At 40.9% G+C, this 23273-nt stretch overlaps 1 protein-coding gene across 2 annotated transcripts in view; it reads left to right on the forward strand.

Moving 5' to 3' along the window:
• The window catches only part of LOC115783351 (kazrin-like), a 188481-nt gene that overhangs the window by 49014 nt on the left and 116194 nt on the right, over positions 1-23273 (forward strand). For both annotated transcript variants that reach the window (XM_030734145.1, XM_030734146.1), the window contains exon 3: positions 11356-11542. In XM_030734145.1, coding sequence (XP_030590005.1) covers positions 11356-11542 — 187 coding nt within the window. The remainder of the gene's footprint in view (positions 1-11355; positions 11543-23273) is intronic.

Below are 23273 nucleotides of genomic sequence, written 5' to 3' on the forward strand. Positions count from 1 at the left end.
ACAGGGACCACTGTTGCCTTCACTTTCCACATCCTCTCTAGCTCTTCTCTCAGCCCTTGGTATTTATCAAGCTTCTCGTGTTCCTTCTTCTTCATGTTGGCATCACTTGGTATTGTTATGTCTATCGTTCTCTACCACCTATGGGGGGCATATCCCCCATGGGTTCCTGTATACTATGCCAGCCACCTAGTTATGGTTATGTGTACACCACACCTGCCCGCATCTTGCAGTCTGCTGTTATGTGCTGGATTGTCTCAGGGGCATCTCTGCACAGATTATGCAGAACAGCAGTGGGGACAGAGCATCTCCTTGGGACTTCCAGATACAGATGGGCAAACTAGTGATGGCTAACCAATCGGACCTATGTCCGATTGGTTAGCCATAGTAGTGGACATAGTAGTGGACAAGAAGAGGAAGAAAGCTGTAGTGATAGACATAGCAATACCAAGTGACAGTAACATCAAGGAGAAGGAACACGAGAAGCTCGATAAATACCAATGGCTGAGAGAAGAGCTAGAGAGGATGTGGAAGGTGAAGGTAACAGTGGTAAAAATATAAAATGGCAAAATAGCCTTGAAGTATAAAATATACTTCAGATAGCTGCATTTACATTAATTTAGTCAAGGCTACATTTCAGAGGTTTATCAGTCTGCTAAGTGACTTCAATACCATACAAAAATATATGAAAACCAATCATTGCTTAAAACTGGAGGAAAAACACCTTCAATAAATGGTATTTTGTGGCAGTATATATTTTGAAATTTGTTTTTTCCTGAAGCTAATACCTCCAAATATCATCTTTTGTGGATTGGTTAGAACATTTTAAAGGTCAAAAGTGCAGACTCTTAGTATTTGTGAAAACAGTGTCCAGGCTTTTGGATGGATGTTTTAGATCTCACTGGAGTTGGCTCAAAATCTTGCTGAGTCATTCCCAGCTCCTCCACACACCTGTGTTATTGTCAGTTAGAGCAAATGAACAGACTATAAAAACTTACAGCAACGAGCAGTTGTTTGTCCTCTGTGCTAAGTAGGTTATGCCGTTTCGTGTAAGTTCACAGATTAATGGACTAATGGTAATATATGGGGTGGTGAAATCACAGATGTTACACAGCAATGTCTAATATCTTTGGCCCACCTTCTAGTTTAAAGCCTGACTGCTGGAGGAAGTTAAATGATGGACTATTAATATTCTGCTCTGATACAGATAATACTCTGATCAAATTACAGTGCAGTTAATCTGTCGTGCCAGATTTTCAAGGACAAAACAAATGTAGTGGGCTCTGACACCTTGGAAAATAAAATTATTTTCTATTTCTTCTTTTTGGTAATTACAAATCTGCTAGATTAAGTACTCAACTCAAAACAAATGCCAATGGCATATAAATTATATTCTAATAAAAATTAAAATAATTATTATTTTTTGTTTCATTTTGAGAGGCGTTATATATCTGTGAAACTGTGAACTAACAATCAGGGTTTCTATTAGTATAAAATCTCTTTATGAAATAGAAGAATATTTATTTATTTGTTTATTTATTTGCCATCATTCTTGTTGAAAGCGTAGAAAAGCTTGACATCCATGTGCTGTGCCTTTGAGGGAAAATGGTTTTGAAAGGATGCATCAAGCCAGCCGTCATCAACCACCCCCACCCCCCCACCCCCTCCACAGAGCACCTGAACAGTGCTTCTCTCAGTCCTCGTCAGAGAGACGACAGCTGCATACTAAACAGAAGAAACAAGAGCTGCCCCTCAGCCTGAAACACACAATTATTCTCAGAGGCAGACCTACATGTTGACACATAAACAGTTGCAATTAACCACTGAACACTCATCCAGGCATTTTAGTCCGCATCACACGTGACGCCACACGCTCCCTTTCAGCGAGAAAGATGGATCATCTGTGCGCTCAAGTCACCAGCCACTGACATTGTTTAGGAGGAAATTTAACGGCTGTCACGAAATGCATTTTGAATGTGCGTTTTTGTTATTTCTTGCATTTGGTGATTGATTTCTTTTTTGTTCTTCTTTTGTCAACATCTGTCTGTGGATGTGACGAGAGCTACTCCAGTAGAATTGAGCTCGACTCTTTTCAGCTACAGCGTAACGTTGGCTGCAGCTGTTTGCAGTCCTTTGAAGAAACAAAGTAGTCATCATACTCGGGAGTTTTTATCCTGATAGGAAAAGGAAAGAAAGGAATCTGAAAATTAAGCTCCAAAACATTTCTTAGATAACACAAAAGGGCTTAGTATTAAAGAATATGTTATTGAAAGCCAGTTAAGCCTTCGCCTTCCTACCCCATTTAACATGATCAAAAGTATATCCCTGCCGGTAGCAGGCTTATTATTCAATATTTCACTCATATTAAATCAGTAGTGCACCGTTGCTGGTTTCACCAGGTTCTCCTTTGAAAGGCATTTCATTAAGATTAAATGACCAGATTTTACCACTTTAATGATTGAATAAAAGGGAACTGAGATGACACTCTTTGCGTTTTTGAGGATAGTTCCTCAAAAATAATTTAAAAATGCTTTCAAAATTATCAAATTAATAATTATACACTTAATAACATGTGTTCAGTTTCAAAGTTTTTTTTTTTAATTTTAAGGTTAGAATGTCTCCTCGGGTACAACCTATCTATCTGTCTGTCTGTCCGTCCGTCCGTCCATCCATCCGTCCATCCATAAAAAAGTTGGCCAAAGGAGGAGATAGAAGCCTCCATCAGCTTCTATCTCCTCCTTTGACCAGCTTATTATCCCAGCAGGGTATCTGATGACCAGCAGAGCATAGGTTGATATTTATATATATATATATATATGTGTGTGTGTGTGTGTGTAAACCTGCATGAGAGCTTTTTTCTCTGCTTGTCTCACCTCAAAGGAGCATGTATCTTAATTCTCATCAAAGCTCACAAACCTGTTTGTGTTGGAGATTTGCCCCTGAGCTTTAACCACAGAGCCAGCTTACTTATGGCTTGTCCAAAAATATCCCTTTGCCTTTGCTATCTAGATCTGCCTCACACTGACAGTGACCATGTGGAGGCAGGAAAATATGAACAGGAGCTTAGTGTGAATAGAACAAGAGATTAAAGAAAGTGGGAGAGTTGGGATGAAGATCCAAAATATACCAGTAACACACAATCCTCACCTCTTGTCAGACAGAATGGGAAACTTACCTCTGTATGTCAACAAACTGTCTTTACCTGACTGCATTTGTGGATTTTATTTCTTAGCTGGCGGTACATGCAGTGCTGATGGTGGCAAGGCCAGCAGAAGCATCGATATGCACTCAACACTGGGAGCTTGTTGGCTGCCTGACACAAGCCGTTCGCCTCAGTGAGATTATAATTGCAGACACTTTAATTTGCTGCTGTAATCACCAAGTTTCTCAGCATGATTCATCTTTATTGTGATGAAAGGTGAATCACGACCCCAGTTTCAGGTTCCTGCACTCTGGACCTGGTTTTCTTTTAGGACTCCTCTGCTCTGACCCTCCCTCTGAGAGGAACCGAATAGCATAATGCTGCCACCATCGTGCTTCACTGTGGCCAGATGATGAGCAGAGCCTTGTGTTGCCAGACGTAGTGAGACATTTGGAGTTTTGTGTAAAAAAATTACATTTTTGTTTCATCACACCGCAGAACTGTTTTCTCTTCATTTTTTTTAAAAGTCCTTTAAATGCTATTTGGCAGACTCCAAGGGTGGTGCCATAGGCCTGTTGTATTGAGTGGTCTCTGTGTAGCTGCTCACCATAAAGTCCTGATGGAGGTGACTTCATGATGGATTGCTACCTGAAGCGACTCTCCTTCTGGCAGGTTCTCCCATCTCTGCAAAGAATTTCTGAAACTCTGAGAGGTTGTTGAGTTTTTACTCACCTCCCTGACCAGGGTCCTTTCTGCTCAGCTTCAGAAGACTGTTTTTGCATTTTACAAATTTGAGGCTTTTTGAAACACTATAAGCACTGGAAATTATGCCATTAATGCCCGATTTATCCCAAACTTTTAATATACAAATTCGTAGTTACTCTGCTCCTTCGTTTCTGTATCCACTCTGTATGGTAGAAGTCTCTCTATTTGCTTTTCTGATATGCGTGACATTTTCCTTTATCAAGGCATGATTACCTAAAAATTCCCTAGATGAATTCCATAAAACAGTTGGAGAGATGGAGCATGGGAATGGGATCACTGCGCACTGGATTTGGCGACGTGAGCACCCCTGAAGTTATAATCCTAGTTTAATGCACTTATATGCATTAATTATGCTGAAGTTGCCATATTCATGATCCATCTTTAGTTAGTCATTCTCTCTTTTATACATATCTGTCAATGTGTGCTGTATGAGGGAGCGAGTGAATAATGTTAATTGAATTAAGAGCTGCACTCGTTTTTACGCTCACCATTTTGCAGACATAATTGCTGACTTTTCTCTTCCTAATGGTTCTGTTCTGGGTTGTTTGGGTAGCTGTCATCCATTTTCTTCTTTTTTTCTTTTACAATTAGTTCTTTAATTTTTCTTCAAATGTAAACTGTATATAATTATTTTACCTTTTGAAGGAGCTCCTGACCGGTGGAAGAGGGCTCTTGTTTGATTTCTGCAGACACACACCGGGACTGTACGTTTACTTTTGTGTCGTACCTGTTTTTCATCTTCTACTCTGCAAAAACAACTCCGGGCAAATACATTTGTTAACAAATGAGAGCTCATTCAGACATGCACGAATATTAGCATTCATTTAGGGTTGTCCAGTATTCACTCGCCTTTAAGTTTAGAAGGAAATGAATATGTGGCTCTTTAGGTAAATGCTGCACTATGCTGATCAGCGAGAACCTTAGATTTTTCTTTGTTGAAATCAGGACAGGCTGATCCAGAAGAACTAAGTTTCTGGCTCAAAAAGGAAAACTGTGAACCCAGTCAGACTGAAAGACTGCTGGTGAAATGGGTCGTCATTACCTTTGTGTTTGTACAAAAACAAAAGGTTCACTGATGAATCTCTTGATAAGTTTTCATGAAACATCATAACAGATATATATGAATTTATAAATATCCTCTTATGTCTTATCATTAACGCCTATTGATTTAGAAAGCTGAGTTAATGCATTTGCTGTGCTAGGGCAAGGGCGAACAACAAATAACACTGTCAAATTTAATTGCAGCACAATAACTGCCTTTTTCTTTGGGATGTCGCCACACTTATTCAGAATGCCTCGGAAGCATCCGCACTAACAGACTCGCCAGCTCAGGCTAATACTCGTTGACATCAGACTTATGACCTTTCAGTTATACAACTGTCTATCTAATCTCTCAGGGTTAGAGAGACAGCTACTGCTACACTCACACTAGCCTGTTCCTCTCCTCCAGCTGCTCTGTAATATCCATTTCCACATGGTTTAAACAGTAAAAGACAACAGGAGTTGAGAATAAACAGTGCAGTGAATATAATTCTGTGTTTTCTGAAGGCTTGCGTCTGTTCTTTGTCTTGGTTGCACCCACTCTTGTGTAATGAGCTTACACCTCCTCCCCATATCACACAGTAACTTGACTGTTTTTGAAGTAATGATGCTATATGCGCGCCCGCGATTGTGCGATTTCATTTTGTATTGAAAAACAGCTCATAACTGGGTCACTGTGCTTTTAAAGAAAAGTTGGCACAAAGCAGCAGAGCATCAAATGTTTAAGACCTGATTGCTATCAAAAGTTTGTCTTATCTTCCATAACAGATTAAGTGCTATATACAGTACCAGTCAAGCGGGTCCAAACTTTTGACCGGTACTGTATATTTTAAACATGAAATAGAAGAGATGGGGTGGAGGTGAGTGTACAAAGAATCTTGCTGGAGCCACTGCATGCATGCTGAAGCAGCTTAAATGGTGCGCTCCACATTAGATTTGCAAATAGGAAGGGAATCAGCTGATGTGGGTATGGCACTGAGATCTGCTGCAGTTGCTGGCTAAACTTGATTTTGTGACAACTATTATGCTCAGTTAACACATTTACTCAAATGCGCAATCCATAAATTCACAGCCCAGCAAAGTGTATAAAATGTCTCTATAGTGGCTTGTGTGTGGTTGTGAATAACAAACCTCTAAACATGAAGTTGGAAAAACAGAGTTGTTTGGTTTGAGCAGTGTCTTCCTTTATTGGGAATGTCATTTTAAATTTTAGACACCTGGGGGGGTGTTTGCTTCCTTTCCTTTGCGTACTGTCTGTAGTCTCTGTGACAAGACGTAAGATTTTCTGCACTAAATTGGTCATAAATTACCTGAATTATATTTGGGATCTCATTGGGTGACATCTCTGTTAATGTCTGCCCCTCTGTGTGTCTCCTTTCCCTCAGATCGCTCCACCACGGTGGGTGTTTGTTAGTTGCGTGTCCTGTGTGTTCTTAGGAGAGGTAACATTTTCTCTGCTAAGTCGTGTGTCCCCCCCCCCGAGATAAGATGATCTTGATAAGACATCAAGATAACGTTCAGCTACAAAAACTCAATTTCCGTACTCCTTTGGGGACATTAAACAAATTCCTTTTGCCTGAAAAAAAAAATGCAAGAATTCACATCAGCCTGGCCCTGCATTACAGCACCTTTTCCACCTCATTGGCTGGCCTCTCCAGATGCTATCAATGAGCAGGTGATTTTGGTGCAGCCCATAAGTTCTGCATTGCAGGGGCATAGTCAGTAAGCACAGATTGTGGTGTGGGTATCTATACGTCGTTTTTAGATTATCTGTAAAGCAGTGGCCCCTGACTTAGAGGCAAACTCCTGAAAGCACAAAGTACTAGAAATGACAAAGGAGGTGACACGATTTTGAATGCTGTCACATTTGGATTACACAAAATGTCTATTCACATGTCCCTTTGCTATCAGACCAACAAAGCCTGTGAGTGAACACTCGCATATAGATTAGAAGTCTGTGTGTCTTTTGTAAAAAGTTCCCTTTGGGCACATCCAGTGATTAGCAGCACTTGTCTTAGTATTAGAAAAAATAGTTAAATAAAACATCTCAGTCCTTGGATGGCTGGCTGAATCTTTTTTTAGCAAGTATATAAGCCAATACAGAAAAAAAAAAATCCTTTGAATGGTGCCTGACTGACAGGTCTATGAAAAAGGACAGACGTATAGAAAAATTTTATTCCCACATATCACTGTAAGCTTCAGCAAAAAAAAAGTAAAATGATTTACACCATGTATAAATGTGCTTTTATATCCTAATCATTTACACCTACTTAGAAATTGATTCAGAAAGCGGAGTTAATGCATTTGCTGTGCTAGAGCGAGGGCAAACCACAAAATACTGTAAAATTTAATTTCTAGTAAAATAGCTGCCTTTTCCTTTCAGATGTAGTTACACTTGTTCAGTGTTTTTTTCTTTTTCCCACATAATGCTTTTAAATTGAGAGCTGAGAAAAGGAAACTCACTTAAAACATTTTATAAGCAAATACTGTCAAAAGTTGTAACAGATGTAGAAATTTTCTTTAGTTTACTTTGTCACCACAGCTGAGTGTGGTTTTTGTTGTTGCCAGGCAACAAATACCATGCTAGAGAATACTCGAGCTTCGGCTGTTATTTCCCAACAACAAAATGTTGCCCATGTAAGTAAAAAATGTAATCATCTAGGCTAAAAAAAACTATTGCACACAGACTTTAGTGCTGAAACTTTTTTTTATAAGACTTTTTGTTCGTTCCAGTGACTTAGCTCTACAGGGAGCTGCAGCACAATGAAGGATCATTATATAGCACCGATCCCACTCCCTACTGTCACTATTCATATGGTAATCCTAACTCAAAGCACACCCACTAATTACTGATCCACTTGGTCCTGATTCACTCCGCTGACCAGCAGACACATTCCCGACACAAAGAAAGAAACTGGAGCGTTGGTTCGTTTATGTGATGTACAACTTCACGTGTTTGGGTTTGGGACTTAGGCTATAAAGTTAAACTGGTTACACACACAAAACATAAAATGGTAGATTTGGCCATGCATGCTTATATTACAGGTTTTTCTTCATGTTATCATAGTTTTTCTTGGCTATAATGTAAATTGTTCAGCTGCTCTGGTGGAATGAGGCAAAAACACTGATTGACTGAACCATAAATTAAAGAGCCCAACTGAATTATTGGCCAATGTTAGCTATGTGCCAGTCTGTCGGTATAACAGCTAATAAATGAACATTTAAAAAGTAAAGAAAACACAGGAGAAGCACCCTTCGGTCATTATGAGTGCTGACGTCACACAGTTTGTCCAACGAGAAGCCCTCCGCCACTTGGCCATTCTGGCCATAAAAATTATGAAGAGAATTGGTGACAAAGGGCAGCCCCGTGGAGTCCAACACCCAGCGGAAACAAGTCCGACGTGGGCCAAAAATGTCTTTGAAAACACGTTCCCCGTGCACTTTCATTTGTTCTTCTGCACCATAAACATGCACGTTTACATAAATTCCCCATTCACACAGATTTCAGTACTGTACACGTGGCTGATCAGAAGGAGTGAGACATCTTCTCGTAGTGTATATATATATATAAAATTGAATATCTGATTGAAAATTGGAAAATCATGACAATCCCTAATGTGCATAGCTGCAAACAGTAAACCAGATTTTGTTCACAGTATAATGGTAAACTGCACAGAAAGATGCAAAGAAAACCACCTACACACTTTGATACCATGACATTACCAGTAGGGCCTAATTGACTTTTAGGAGTCTTAACAAGAGCTGAATTTCATTAATGAACATCAGATGACTTTGGGATTATTAGCCGCCTTGTGTATGTGTGTTAGAATGACTGTATGCGTGAGTCTATGCCTGCCCTCCCCTGTGACTAATGTATCATATGCGGTGGCAGGGTCGTCTATAAATAACAACATGATGTTCACTTACTGAGAGGGAGGGGTGACTCGTGTCTTGCAGATGGATGAACGAGTAGATGATGTGTGCATGCGTGTGTGTTTTCGTCTCCATCTCGTTGCCTGCATAGTGTAAGCGGTCAGTTTTTTGAGAAAATCGTGTGGAACTCAATATTTGGCCCACACACTCGCAGAGCGCCTGAGGCTACGGTGCGCAGCACTTGCACGCTACCCAGGCTTGTGCAGTGCCGTGGCTGATCTGTGTTTACCACATGGAGGATAGGTTGGGGTCTTAGTTCATACAACCTTGGGAAACAATAACAACACAGCTGTACTGCTGAGTGAGTGGGCATGCTTTGGCAGACTAATGTCAAGATTATAGCTGAAAAATGCAGGATGGAGTTGGGGAGTTAGGTGGGAACAGAGGCAGGTTTTCTCAGTCCTGAGGGGAAAAGACAGCTATACAGAGAGGCTAATTATAAGTACTTGCTGTCAAAACAGTTAGTGATGTGTCAGATTTAGGAACAGTCCAACAAATGGTGTTTGCTGATATATCTGTGTATAGTGCGGCTCTGATGAAGTGATCATAAATGAGTAAAACGACCATGTAGAATGGCAAATATTTCCACATTTATGGTTCGCAATCACAATATGACACCATCACAATGCTGTCTGTCTGTTTTGTCAGATTTTGTCAACACAATAATGTCACAACTGTGAACGATGGAGCAGTAAAACAGATGTATACTGTATTTGACTTAACGATATTGATTGTAGTAGTTTTTATTTTGGGTATGCCACATAAGCTGCTCACTCAACATTGCATATACCAAGCTAATGCATGACATGCTGCATTGAAACTATTCCAAAATATGCTTACATGTACAGTGACAATAAACAGGCGGTGTAATCCTTTAAGCCCTATTCGTATCCGATGGCTATTGACAGACATGTTTATTCCCTGTCAGCTCGGCTCTCCTACAAATGGGCTGCGCTGGATTCGTCGTGAGGCTTTTCTGTACTGGATTCTTCCAGTTTCAGTCTGTCTCCTGTTCAGTTTCTGGGGTATACTTGACATTTTGAAAGTAATATCGTTGTCTTGCAATATTTCTAATATATAAGCAGCAGTTTTCACAGCCCGACTGCAAAACAGAACCCCTCTGTGGCATGGCTAAGGAGGGAAAGAAGCATTAATGATCCATTCACTGTGAATGATTAGCCTTAGCCATAAGCAGGGGGAATCACTTTGTCTGCTGCTGTATTTGTAGACTTTTATTATTTTGCGCAGCAGGTGCGTGGAAAATTACAATAATAAAGGCAGGGTATAAATTCTGGATAAAAATACAAAACATTATGGCTTACATTGTTGGTCACACACTGCGCAGGACACTTCCAGATGTGCCAGTCAGCCTTATGTTAAAAAAAAAGAAAGGTTTAATTCACCGGCCTGGCTGGGAAATGTGGAAAAATGTCCCCTTTCTTAGCTTAAAACGTAGGCAGGAAGAAGTCTATGCTTGCATTCACAATCCCCTGCTTAATGTTATAGATAAAGAATAATATGTCAAATCTTAACTGAGTCACTCTGAACACTTCTAGTATAATCATATCTGACTCGATTTAATGGCTTTCAACAGAATATAGTGCACATTTGAAGAGATGAATATGTTCCTCTTTAACTTCATCCACCTTGTCTCTTATGCATAACTGTCCTGAATCATTACAGCAGGGCTTCAAAACTGCCTTTGTCTGCTGTGATAATGTGAAAAAAAAAAAGCTCTGTTTGCACAACTATTATTGTTTTCTGCCTACAACTGCTCCTTTGTCAAACTAATGATTTCCTTCCCTTTGTCCATGCATCCAGTGCAGGATTTGCATGCAGAAAGTTAGAACGAGAAAAAAGCTGCAGTGTTTCACTTTAGTCCGTTTTCACAGGATTACAGGAATATGTTGTGAGTTTGTTAAGTAATAAACGCATTCTCAGAGCCACAGCACAATATCTCCTGAAAACAGCTGTGTTGAGAAACTCTGATTTCCATGTGCTCATATGTCCTCCACCCCCCCTTGACTTTCTCTACAAATGGTACAGTCCATTTAAAAAGGCGCTTGTCATCTCTCAATGCTCTGTGTCCTTTCAGCAGTCAGCTGCGGGGAGCACATTTCACAGGGGCAGTGCTGGCTCTCTAATGCACACACAGACACACACATGCTGTTACAGAACTCTCAGACACACACACACACAGGCATGCTTGCACACTGACACACTCACAGCACACATACACCACCTCTAAACCGTACACTCCTTCCAACAAACACACATTTCCCCAGAGCCGGATGCCTCTCTTTAAGGGAAAGGACTAACTGCTTTGAGGATTTAACTTGGCTTTCTCATAAAAGAAAAGGGAACACGAGCAATCAGAACAGGCAAAAAGGAGGAATTTATTTGGGGACACCTTTCTTCACAGGAAATGGTCAACTTGTCAGCATGACACCTTGTCTGGATTCCCCTGTCTTCCTCAGGCAAAAATCCTGAAAATGATGGATGACAACAAGCAGCTTGCCCAACGCATCGATGGGGCCATTCAGTCAGCCAGCCAGGAGGTGACCAACCTGCGGTCAGAGCTGAGCGCCACCAGCCGCAGACTGGCCGAGCTGGGAGCAGACTCTTCTGCCAGTATGCTCGAGACCCTGCAGCACAACCACAATGGTAAGAGAGCCGCGCCGGGAGTGAAGTGAGAGTATCTTTTTTGCCGTGAACATGTGGAGAAGGATGAGTGCACTCCCATTCAGCGGTGTGCGTAATCTTGCAGTGTGTATCTTAAGTGTGCTGTTTTATGTCCTCTTATCATGGAGGACATCCAAGAGTGAAAAAGCCTCCACTCATACCTCTGTTCACGGGAATAAATGCATTTCAGAGTGAGCGAGAGAGCGAACAAATTGAACAAAAGAGGGGTTTATGCTTACTTGTGTCCACTTTCAGTTCTCCCTTAAAATCCCCTCTCATGTTGAATAATTAACCTCCTTAACCTTTAAGAGGGGGCGGGAGGGGTAGTGCTGCACTTCAGTAAGGACAGAGTGGGTAAAGTTACAGCCTCTTTTTACTCTCAGGCACTCTGTGTGCTAGTTCAGTTGGTTCTCCCCTAACCGGGCAATGGATCTGTGTCTCTTGAGGAGGAAGGGAAAGGGGGCTGGTTTTAGGGTTGCCGTGGGTAACTGTTACTGAGAGCTGTTTGAATGGCTGCCCAGTGTGTAGAGAAAGCTGCCTTCTGTGTGTGTGTCTGTGTGTGTGTGTGCGTGTGTGCTGCAGCTGCTTTTTTTTTTTTTTTTTTTTGTTGCCCTTTTCCAACTTTTATGTACTCAGTTTGACATATAGATAGGAAACAGATGGGAGTTTTTGTTTCTGTGTACACGCATAAGCACGGCTGACTGCATGAGCATGTGTGGCTAAACGTGTGCCCGTGGGCTGCCGTGTCCCTTTAACTTCTGGCCCACACACATTCTCACACTCTTGCTCTTTCCGTAGCAGTCAGCTGGTACAGTGAGCTGTCTGATAGGATGTGTTCCATCCAGGCTTTGGCAGCCCTCTACTATGAAACCACGTCTCTCGCAGACACTTGTGAAATCAAGCTCAGTATTAGACCTGCTGTGCTACACTCTGAGATTGAAAAACTGTTGGCAAACTTTCTCTTAACAATGACAGTGAGTCATTTAGTCCTCAGTTGACCTCTGTGGTGCTTTTTAATAGGGGAAAATTTGAACACAGGCTTTCTTACACAGCTGGTCAGGAACTGTTTGGTCATGTGTCAGCTTTGTTTTCACTGTAGCTTTGTTCTTTGTGTGTGTGTGTGTGTATGCGCCTTGCATTATCCCTTTAACCCTGATGTGCGCTCACATTCCTGCTGGTTTCCATAGCAGTGTGCGTGTACCAGTGTGAGAGACGACAAGCACTCCTGCAGGGTTTGAGCACTGATGTCATTGTCCCTCGTTGCTGCTTCTGAGCTCAGCTGAAACGATGGCTGAGTGATGTGCATGAATCACATTCATGAACGTTCATCCGTGTGAATATTCTTAAAGACTGCAGAAAAACAATCTCAGTGGCTCATTCTTGGGATGTTCGTGATGTTTCTGAAATGATACACTATGAGAAGCTGATTCCTATCTGTAGACCTCTCTGAAGATGTATTTTGTCAGACACAATTATCTGCAAATGCAGTGCTAAGTGGTTCAGAGTGCCCCCGATTTTCAGCATCAAAAATCACATGCACACATGTCCTTTTGATACAGAAGATTATGGTTGCCAGTTCCTGCTTTTGTTTGCCCTGTGCATCTTCCCACTGTCATTGTGTCGCTGTCAATAAGTCTATTCTTTTTTTTTTGTTTGTTTGTTTGGTTTTTTTGCTTCACACCCACCTCTTGCTGTCTGTTCTCTCGATCCCCTTTCTCTCCTTCTAGCTGTTCTTTACAGGCCCAGAGTGTATAATAGAAGCGGCTGGGGGATAGGAGGATTAGGTAATTTATCACCAGTGGCTGTGTTGGGAAGGGAGGTGTGTGGTAAGGGTCGCTGGTTCATTGCACAGCCGGCAGAGTGGGAGTCCTGAGGGAAGCTGTGTTGGGGGTGCTATCTGGCACTTCACATCCAGCAGTACTAACCTTGCTAGCAGGCTAGCTTACCTTAATTGCATTCCTGCTGCCTGGGGGGTTCACATTTGCATGTTCCATTCTTCCCGGAATCTGCAAAGCTATGAGGAATTGTCTTCTTGTAGATTTTTGTCAGAGAATTACATACATGTTTATAAAATGCGTGGATACAAGATTTAACCACTTTGTCTTCCTCAGATCATCTTACCTAACAAGTTATCTGTCCTCTGAGCTCACATGTATCCTCCACTTGGTCCCTCACAGCACTGCATTTACATTTGATGCAGTGCTGTGTGGTTGCTTATATAGAAGATTGTTAAGCATCCATGAAACTGACCCCAAAACTTCTGTCTGTGTGGACCAATTGGCGCCATTCCTATTTTCTCTTTGTGTATGGGAGAAACTATCACATGGAAATACCACTATTGAAAGTGGCAGGGTGAACAAAAGGCCCATTCTAGTGCTCGTATTGCCATATTTCTGTATGTTGACCTTTTAGCTAGACATATTTTTTATTTTACTTTTGTTAATATTTTTTCAGGGTGGTCAAGAGGCTTTTTATTCTCTGCATGCACTTTCATAAATGTCCATGCAGGTGGAAAATTCACTCTACTGTCTCCGGTCTTTGTGTGACACGCATAATCACACACTAGATCCGTTGGGGTTACTTTGATTAAATGTTGCACAATTATCACAGGTAAAGTAATTACTCAGAGTGCTCATTAAACTGGTTCATATTCTTATTTGCTTTCTTTAGCAGAGTCTTTGATACTTGGTAGGATGTCACCAACGTCCTCAGAGCTTACTGACAGTTGCTGCACATTTTGGACAAAACATTGGTTTCTGCCCCTAATTATATTCTAACCATCTCTTGTGAGCAATGCTAATGTTTATTTATGAATCCTTGAAAGGTCAGTCATATTGTATTGACTCATTCATTTTGGACAGTTGAGAGAGAGACAGAGGGTCTCTTAGTCAAGCATGGGTGGTCAAGTATTCATGAACTTTTTTGCCAAGACACACAAGTCATGTTTTTCTATCTGAAGCTCATCAAAAACTTTTACATGATGCTGTCGTATAATCATTTCAGTTAATCACTGATTTTAACCACTCTCAGGAAGTGTTATCCAGCATACCAGGAATGAGTTGTGCCTATTATATAATTTGGCATAGAGTATTTGGTGTCTCTTATACATCATTAATGCACAGACAAACTCTGCATGTTAAAATGCTACTGAGACTGCTCGTGTTCTTTCATTCTGTTCATGAAAAAGCCTCCTTGGCCACTGACATTAAACAGGATTAAGAATATCGGGAAGCTATTTGCTTAAAAAGTAGTTACTCCTTTAGAGATGAAGAAAAGAGCAACCTTGACGTAACAAGCCCACTCATTCTTTTAATACTATTAGCTAGTACTCGAATTGGAATGAAATAGGTGTCGGTGCTTCAGGACAGCAGCTGCACTGGAATTGATTTAACTTATGTTTAACAGTAATTACATCTTAAAGCAGGTTGGGTGATATCTGTGGTCTCAAGGTGATGCATTACTGTGATGGCTGTCCATTCATCAGTACAACATTCTGAGCAGCTGAGCTTTTCTCTACCAGCAGTGTGGAAGGACCAGTTGGCATCTTACGAATCTTGCAGAGAGAACCAGGCAGTTCAGAAACTGCTATAGTCATATCTGTGTCCCTGTGTTTTACTTGCTGTGAAACAAAAATGTATACACCATCCGATCTAACACCGACTTCCCTGTTATCATCTCTCAGGTTTACTAAGGTAACTTGGCATTTCAGTGAAATTACTTTGGTCTGTGATTGCAATTTTTACACGTGAGTGCAGATCTCTTTCTGCTCAGTGGGGCTCCCGTCATTCTGTGTACAGCGTTACCAATCGATTGTCAGTATTGGAGAAACACTGCTTCCACAGTAAATGCTTCATTAACATCAAGAAGAGGAGCTTGGACATTTGTATTCGTCCAGTGTACGAGTGCATGTTCCTACACTGAAACATGTGATGTGCCTGTATGTTTCCTGGCTTGCATATTTACTGAATAGATAGTATGCTGTGTACAGAACAGGCAGAAAAAGACTTCTGTTACTTTAACATATAAAGGATCTCATTGCCGATACGCATCCCATGTTCTTAGTCAGATCAGTAGCCCTGGAAATGCATGGGCTCTAATACATTATAGCGACTGTCTTTTTAACTTATTTGTAAAAATGAAGGACATATCAAAAATGGTTATTTAGAAGCCAATATTTGAATAAGAATAAAATTTTTGGAAGCAAAGCTCTAGATCATTTGTTACTAAGTCCTGGCACTGAACGTTTGGGCTCTGCCTTTGCTGTATCAAGCCCTAGTGCAGAAATCCATTCCTTTGTCTTATTTTGTTGTTACGTTGAGATTCTGTCAAAATCCCCGCAGAGTCATTCAAGTGTAGAAGGTCCTCATATAGATTACAGGTTTTTCCATGAATTTGATTTCCTGCTGTCTTTTGTCTTCCCAGACAATGTCTGGAAAACTTGACATTTTGCAACATGCCATTACCTTTGTACCCTTTCACACTCACTTTTATTGATTTGATGAAGAGCTATTGGTGTGAAGCTGCTATCACTCAAAGAGGCATTTGGTGTAGGATGCCTGAAAAACAGGAAAACAAAAATAGAAAAGCTATAGCGTGCTAATACACAGGGATTTGGGAGGTGGGGGGAACCGTAAGATCGGGTGTAGCAGTGCAGCATAGGGAAAAGAATCACTTAGAAATAAGTAACATAATAATGTGATTTTTCTTTGTGTACAGACTGTCTGGTGGTGCTACTCTGATATTCACTGGTCTTTTTGGATTTAGTCAACTGAATTCAGCAAGATATAAGCAGGTGTTGATTCAATAAAGCCGCACATAGACAGTGTAAATTTAGTATAAAAAGTAGAATGTAGTTAATACATCTAATCAGCACCATCACCTTAAATATAAATTGATGTCTGCTATCCTTGATGTAACCTAGTAACAGTACCCTAAGTGTAACCAGTCCAACACAGTGCATCACTGAAAAGGTTATCAAAATACTGCAAACTAACTGTGTTTCCTGCTCTAAGCTGCTTATTATTTTCATGCAACCTTTGAATAACACAAAGTTTAGTCTACTTCAGTTTGCTTTGCAAGGCATTTCACAAAAACTCTAAAATGTGTGCATTAACCTTCCTATCAGATTTAATTACTCATTAACTGAAGGTAACATAATGCCATTTCAGAATGTTCTGGCCCACTTTAACCCCCCACTTTAATACAGTCGTAAAATACTGCAATGAGTTGCCTCAAACTGTGAAAATGGTACCAAATCTCATTAGTGTTTTTTGTCGATGAAGATGGCTTTTGAATCCCTCTCTGTCTATGCCGATGAGAAACTTAATGACTTGTGTGAGGATGAAATGATAGCCCTCCTCAGGTTTCATGTTTATGGCACGTTTTATAGTCATTTATTTGAGAAAGTTACCCAGCAGATGGTTACTCATCAGAGCATTTCTCAAAAGTGCAACAAAAATTGGATCCGCCACAATTGCCTTTGGCAAACTCCATTTAGCGCCTCTTGTGGCATCAAATGCAGTAACTTTCATAATGAATCCCATGTTTGTACAGAATCACCACTAAATGAAGGTTTTCTTTCAGATTGAATGACCTGGGTTTATTTCATAATAAAGGCAGAAACATGAACATGTGGTTGAAGGTACTTTTGTATAACGGGCGTTAAAGATAAGTGACATTAGTCTCTAACCATATGCACAGAGGTCATTCATTAACATAGAATTGTAGTCATCAGCCAGTCATTGTGGCAGAGAGTTGTTAGGCCCAGCACCTGGGAATGGCCCAGGCAGGGGGGGTGGGTCTGGGGACTTAGCTTGGTTTAAAAAAAAATGCATACATTAATGTTTGTCCTGGTAAAACCTTGGTCCCGGCATCCTGATAGGCTACTTTATCACATATCATCGCCTGAACATTTTTTCAGGCTAAGCAGAAGCCATATGGCATTCCCCAATGCCAGCAATCTTCCCCACCAGGATTGGTGTGCCCCAACACATCGGAAAAACGGAAGCATCAAACCAAGGAGCACAACACCCCAGATCCCAAACTGATTGAAGCTGAGATAAGCCTGATCTGCACAGACTCCACCCCACAAATCACAGGGCCCAGAAGATCTGGCAGCATGAGGGAGATCTACACAATATTAGGCAGGTGTTTTTATTTATGTGACTGAAACGGTGTGTGTGTGATATACTGTTATTACATCAAGTTTATGCTCACTGTATTGTGGGGTTGTATTGTCAGCACTTCCACATATAGATACACAGACACACACACAAACACAGCTCGCTTTGACCTTGTCATAAATCACTGAACACGGGAGAAGGTTTTCCAGATAGTCATGAACTACCAACAGACCTTGAAACACTAGCAGTGGTTTTGTCTGACATAAGAAAAAATTGTACTAATTAAACCCACGTCCTCAAACTAAACTCTTCGCTGCTACTATTTACTCTTAGCCTGAATAGATAATCCGATGCCCTTCATTGCCTTTTGGTAGGTCAGGCCCACAATATATATTTGATGTTTTAGGTTGGTCATAGTATGCATTAATGAGTTGGAGCAGCTCTCCGGTATGTAAATTTATGTTGCCCTTTGTCCTCTGGCTTGCCTTTGCTGGAAAGTAATGCTAACAGTACTCTCACACACAGCAGCAGATGGCTTGAGCAAGTGTCCTCAGAAATCGGTGACATTGCACATATTCAGATGCCGTGAAGTGCAAACACGGAGCTGCGTCTTGCAGAACAGTGGCAGCAGAGGGTGAAAAAGAGCAAAAGCACAAAGTAGATGTCACTTTCCCCACGGTTATGAGAGGATTTGAAATGTTCTTAAGCTCTATGAGGGTGCAGTGTAATGGGATAGTACACCACGTGGATAGACTACTGTGAACAATGATTAAAACTCATTAATTTGATGAAAAGCTTCATTAGCGGATAATCATGGGTGGTGGACATCATTGTTTTTCTACTGCAACTGTGGCCTTGATTTTTAATGTGTGTGTGAGGGGACCCAGCTCAAACATATCAGAAACAAACTTGTTCCTCCTGATAATGTTGGTGAGAATCTTTGGAAACTGTGTCACGTTCACTGATCCAGTGATCATAAAGGAAATAAAATGGGAAATTAGAGCAGCTGAATCTAGGCTATAGTGAAATTACATTGGTTGGGATGCTGGTGTATGAGACTGCACAATGGAAGCTGATAGGTTTGCTCTGCAGCCCCAGAGAATGGCTACTAATAGGCTCAGATAGGAGATGAGGAAAGTGTGTGCTCGTCAGGCACGGAGCCCCCCCAGTGGTTTTTCAAATGATGTGATATGACTGGGGAAAGGGGGTCTGGGGATGGTCTGCTGCGGGGCTTCCTAACATTTTGTCAGCAATTACTCACAATGAGGTGCAGTGAAAAGATGGGCTGCGGCAGTAGCAATGATGTAATGACATTTACACTGTTCATCTCACATTTCTGTGAAGTGGAAGTGGTAGAAATTATTTGAGTTTTAGCTAATTTGGACCTGCGTTCGGTTTCTTTGAGATCAGTGTTGTACACTGCAGTACATGTGATCGTTACAAAATGCTTCATCACTGTGTGGAGATGATGTAAACCTTGAGGTCAGTCTTTATCCCCTGGCAGGTCTGTCTTCAAGTGTTTAGATTAAGTATTAAGTTTTCAAAGAAGGCAATAATTGATTTGTTGAGATAATAAAAGATATTAAATCCAAGGCACACCCAAACAAACTTTACCAAGCATTAAGTGTTATTGTACCATCTCACAATACATAAATAATAATTTAGTAAGAGATAACTGACTTAATAATTATGTTGTTATGCAAGACAGTGTTCCTTCATTTTTCATCCTTGCAAGGGGGATACACAAGTGTGTGCATCCGAAGCTGATGAGGGTATTTTTTGGTGAAGGTATGTCTGAATAGGATGACTGCGTAACACTGCAGAGGCATTGTCTTGCCTCAGAACATTTTCAGACATATGTACTGGTCTAGGGTCAGATTTCTCCTTGCACATATCCCACTGCAACCGATTAAGAGCTGACAAATAGAGTAGGATCTCGGATCAGTGATTCTGTAAAGCCTCTACTCATGTGTCAAACGGTTTCCAGCAGCACAGAAGGACCAGTCAAGGGAGCTGTTTCAAAGTGTTTGTGAGGCATTGCCTTGAAATTGCTATATCACTCTTGAAAAAGCGCACAGGATGTTATGTTCTTGGCCAAAGCCGTTGATGTTTAATGTTTACAGACAAGGATCAGTGGGAGTGCAGAGGTATTCACGCACAGTTGACACTAAGGTAGTTATTTGAGTATTAAATACTCCCATCCACCTCCCACATTTTGCACTTAACATGATGCTTGGAATGGAGCCCTTAAATCTTGCTGGTGGTTTTGAGTCTAGAGCTGCGTATTATTAAGACATACCACCTAACCTTTTAGCTGTCTAAGAGTAATTTCAGGCAAATCATTTTTTTTCTTCCTTTGTCTGTGATCACATTGGACGCGTTGTGAGTATTGCTAGTGACAGCCAGAGGTCAGTGGGTGCAGACACATTACATCATTTTACTTACAGTATATGCTATACAAACATTCATACATTGCAAGCTGTCAGAGTTGCAGCATTCAGGCATAAAATTATGTAATCATGTCTAACAAGGGAGTGTATTTCCTGAATTATTTTCCTGTTTAATATCTTCCTAAGTAATTTTCAAGTTTCTATATGATAAATGAAAGCAAACTTTTATACATTTTCTGCTTAGAGATCCTGAAAGGGTTCCCCAATTCACTGTTTTCTTTTTGTGGAAGCAACCAAGAATAAAAAAGGGAAAAAAATAATTCCTGTTATCTTACCTGGTGTTTGTTTTTGCTTCTAAATATCAACAGCCAGCATAAACAGATAAAATGCTGTGTTTGTGCTCGTTCTAGTCAGTTAATCAGGTCTGGCTTTTGTGAATCTGAGTGATCATCCAGCTTCCAATTGTCCATCTATCAGCACACAGACTGTCCAGCCAGCTGGTGCCTGCTGGGTTGAAGAGGCAGACTGGGCAAGGCTCGATGTCACAGTGATGGCAGGTGGGAGCCACCATCAGGTATCGTAATGCCCGCTGGCATGGGCGAGACTGTCTCGGAGCGGCATGACTTGGGAGAGAGAGAGAGAGGGAGGGGGAGGCATCTTGAGCCATGTGGATGCCAACCCTGACAAATTGGATAAAGCCTCCAGTGGACTGGCACAGTAGATGTAGAGGGCAGGGGAAAGGGATGGGAGGGGGGGTGTTGGTTAACAGATGTGTGTGTCATCACAGGCCTGGCATCACGCTGAAGGGGAGGAAACATTATTTACACTAATGTGCGTAAACAGACAGATACATGCATACGTAGTGCAAAAGCTGACGTCTCTGTGTGTGTGTGTGTGTGTGTGTGTGTGTGTGTGTGTGTGTGTGTGTGTGAGAGGACCTTCACTTTTCATAGCAAGGCTAAAAATACTGCCTACGGTCCTGCTTTCACAGGTACACACTGTCTGTCGAAGTGTACTTTTCATCCTCTACCTCATTAGTTTTTCACATTTCTTAACCACTTTTTTTTAAAAAAAAACTTTTTTGCCTCTGTTATTTAATATAAAAACTGAATGTCAGTTCTTCTGGTGCATTTAGGCTTGAAAATGCTCTCTGACATGGTGTCAGGGTAGCTGCACTGTTTAGCAGTGCTTCAAAGTTGTGGATGGATTATTGTTACTATATGTATTTTTTTTTTAATGTCTCTGTCAAAGCAACATTGTAGTGAATTAGTCTTTAAGTTACTGTATGAGAATATTACATATTTACCCCAGAATAAGTTGAAAAGCTGTTGTTCTCAGTTTGGCTCTAGTAGTTCATGTACATCAGTTAAAATAAGTTTCCACAACAGTGATGACTCTGATATATTTTGATGACACAAACTTGAATCAGTTACAGTCAACCATAAATTAAAGTTCATTTTCACACCTTTCCAAGCAAACAATAGGTGGCTGTCAACGAAAGTGAGTATTCTGCACCAGTATGTCACACCTTAACTTGCAAGCTGAAGTGAAGTTGCTCATTTACATTACACCAGCGCAATTACAGATTCCTCGCAGTTGGTTTAACCTCGGAAAAGAAGGAAATAACTCAAATATTCATTCTAAGATGTAACTACAGAACCTCTCTTGTCAGCTTACAGTCCTTTAAACCATTTGCTTGAGAACTGAAGAAGCCTTTCGGATGAGAGGTGAAACGTCTTCAAGAAACAAAAAGAAGTCCAGTCGCCTTTTTCAAGCTCCAGAGACTACTATGACCTGGATGACTGAGAATCTACACAGACATAGTCCTTTAAAGGTTTTCTATAAATGTGGATTAACTCATTCAACTTGCTGGACATAAAATACAAAAGAAAAAGGCTGCGGGTCTAACAAGTCAGAGATCTGTGTTTTACTTTTTCCACTCAAGGGTTTCTCTTGTTGTTGTCATTTCCTTGTAATGATCAACCTAGTGTTACCCTTATCCTGTATCTTACTGTGGTGCAGCTTTTGTTATAGGGTGAAGACATATCACACTAACTAGATGAGAAGAGAAGTTGCAGTCTCCCTGCATTGTTAATTGACCTTAAGTGAATAGAAAATTTGAAGTGCTTGTCTGATCAGTGTTTGGTGGACGCAAGTGAATACCTTACACAAAAACCTTTTATGTGTTGAGTTTTGTAGAGTCACTGCAACTGTCAGGATCATTTGACTCTCATTGACTCTCAGTCACACAGGTCTAGAAATGGGTGGTGACCGCCTGGCAACAATTGGTCACTAGCATTTTCCAACTGGTTGCGAACGGTTGCTGGTAGTCACTGTGAAATCAGCTGTTCGTGCAGGCCGAGAGACAAATCAGTGATCCCTCATCGCTAGCAGAACCTATGAAAGTTGCCGACACTGTTGGCAGCATTGTGGGCTGCATTGATTGTGACATGTAGTCACATTTATGATGTAGTATGATGTGATTATGATGTACCTACACTGTAGATTTAATACAGAACTATAAATCTTCAGTGCAAACTACAGGCAACTGTGGTAGTCTGCTAGTGACCATGGCAATCACAAGGAGGTTTTTAGTGTGGCACCCTCTTTGCAACTGATTTCACACAACAACAGCCAGCAACCTCCAGCAAACACTCAGCAACTTTTCAGGGAATATACATTTTCCCTTAGCGACTGGAGGTTTCCAGGGGGGTCGCCTACCAGTCTTCAGGCAGGTGGGATGAGGCCTTAGGAAAGCATCTTTACTAATTTGGCAACAGAGGTGCAACATTTAGACAAAAAGCAAACAATGCAGCTGCGAACATAGAAATCACAAATTTTAGAAATGCTGCAAATGGCATCGATTTACAGCAGTTGTCTCCGTGTCCAGGGATGAACATTAGCAGGGCATACAAGTTGCTGACACGATGACCCGTGAGGTTATTTAAGTCAACAAACTGGAAGCTTTGTAAAATGAGCTGCATTTTCCTTTTGTTAATGTGAGCATTCTAATGGTACAACCCAAATACCATTGCAATATGTGCTTGAACCTGATGTTAATTTGCTTATTATATCCAACCAACTCAGAAATTATCTCCAAAAAATATGCACAATTAATTGTGCAACAGGCTGTGTTGAGTGGCTTTAAACTTGTTGTTTATTTTGATAAACTGAAATATGAGAAAGGCTCAGCTGAAGAAA

This window comes from Archocentrus centrarchus, chromosome 7 (assembly GCF_007364275.1).
Source record: "Archocentrus centrarchus isolate MPI-CPG fArcCen1 chromosome 7, fArcCen1, whole genome shotgun sequence".
NCBI lineage: Eukaryota > Metazoa > Chordata > Actinopteri > Cichliformes > Cichlidae > Archocentrus > Archocentrus centrarchus.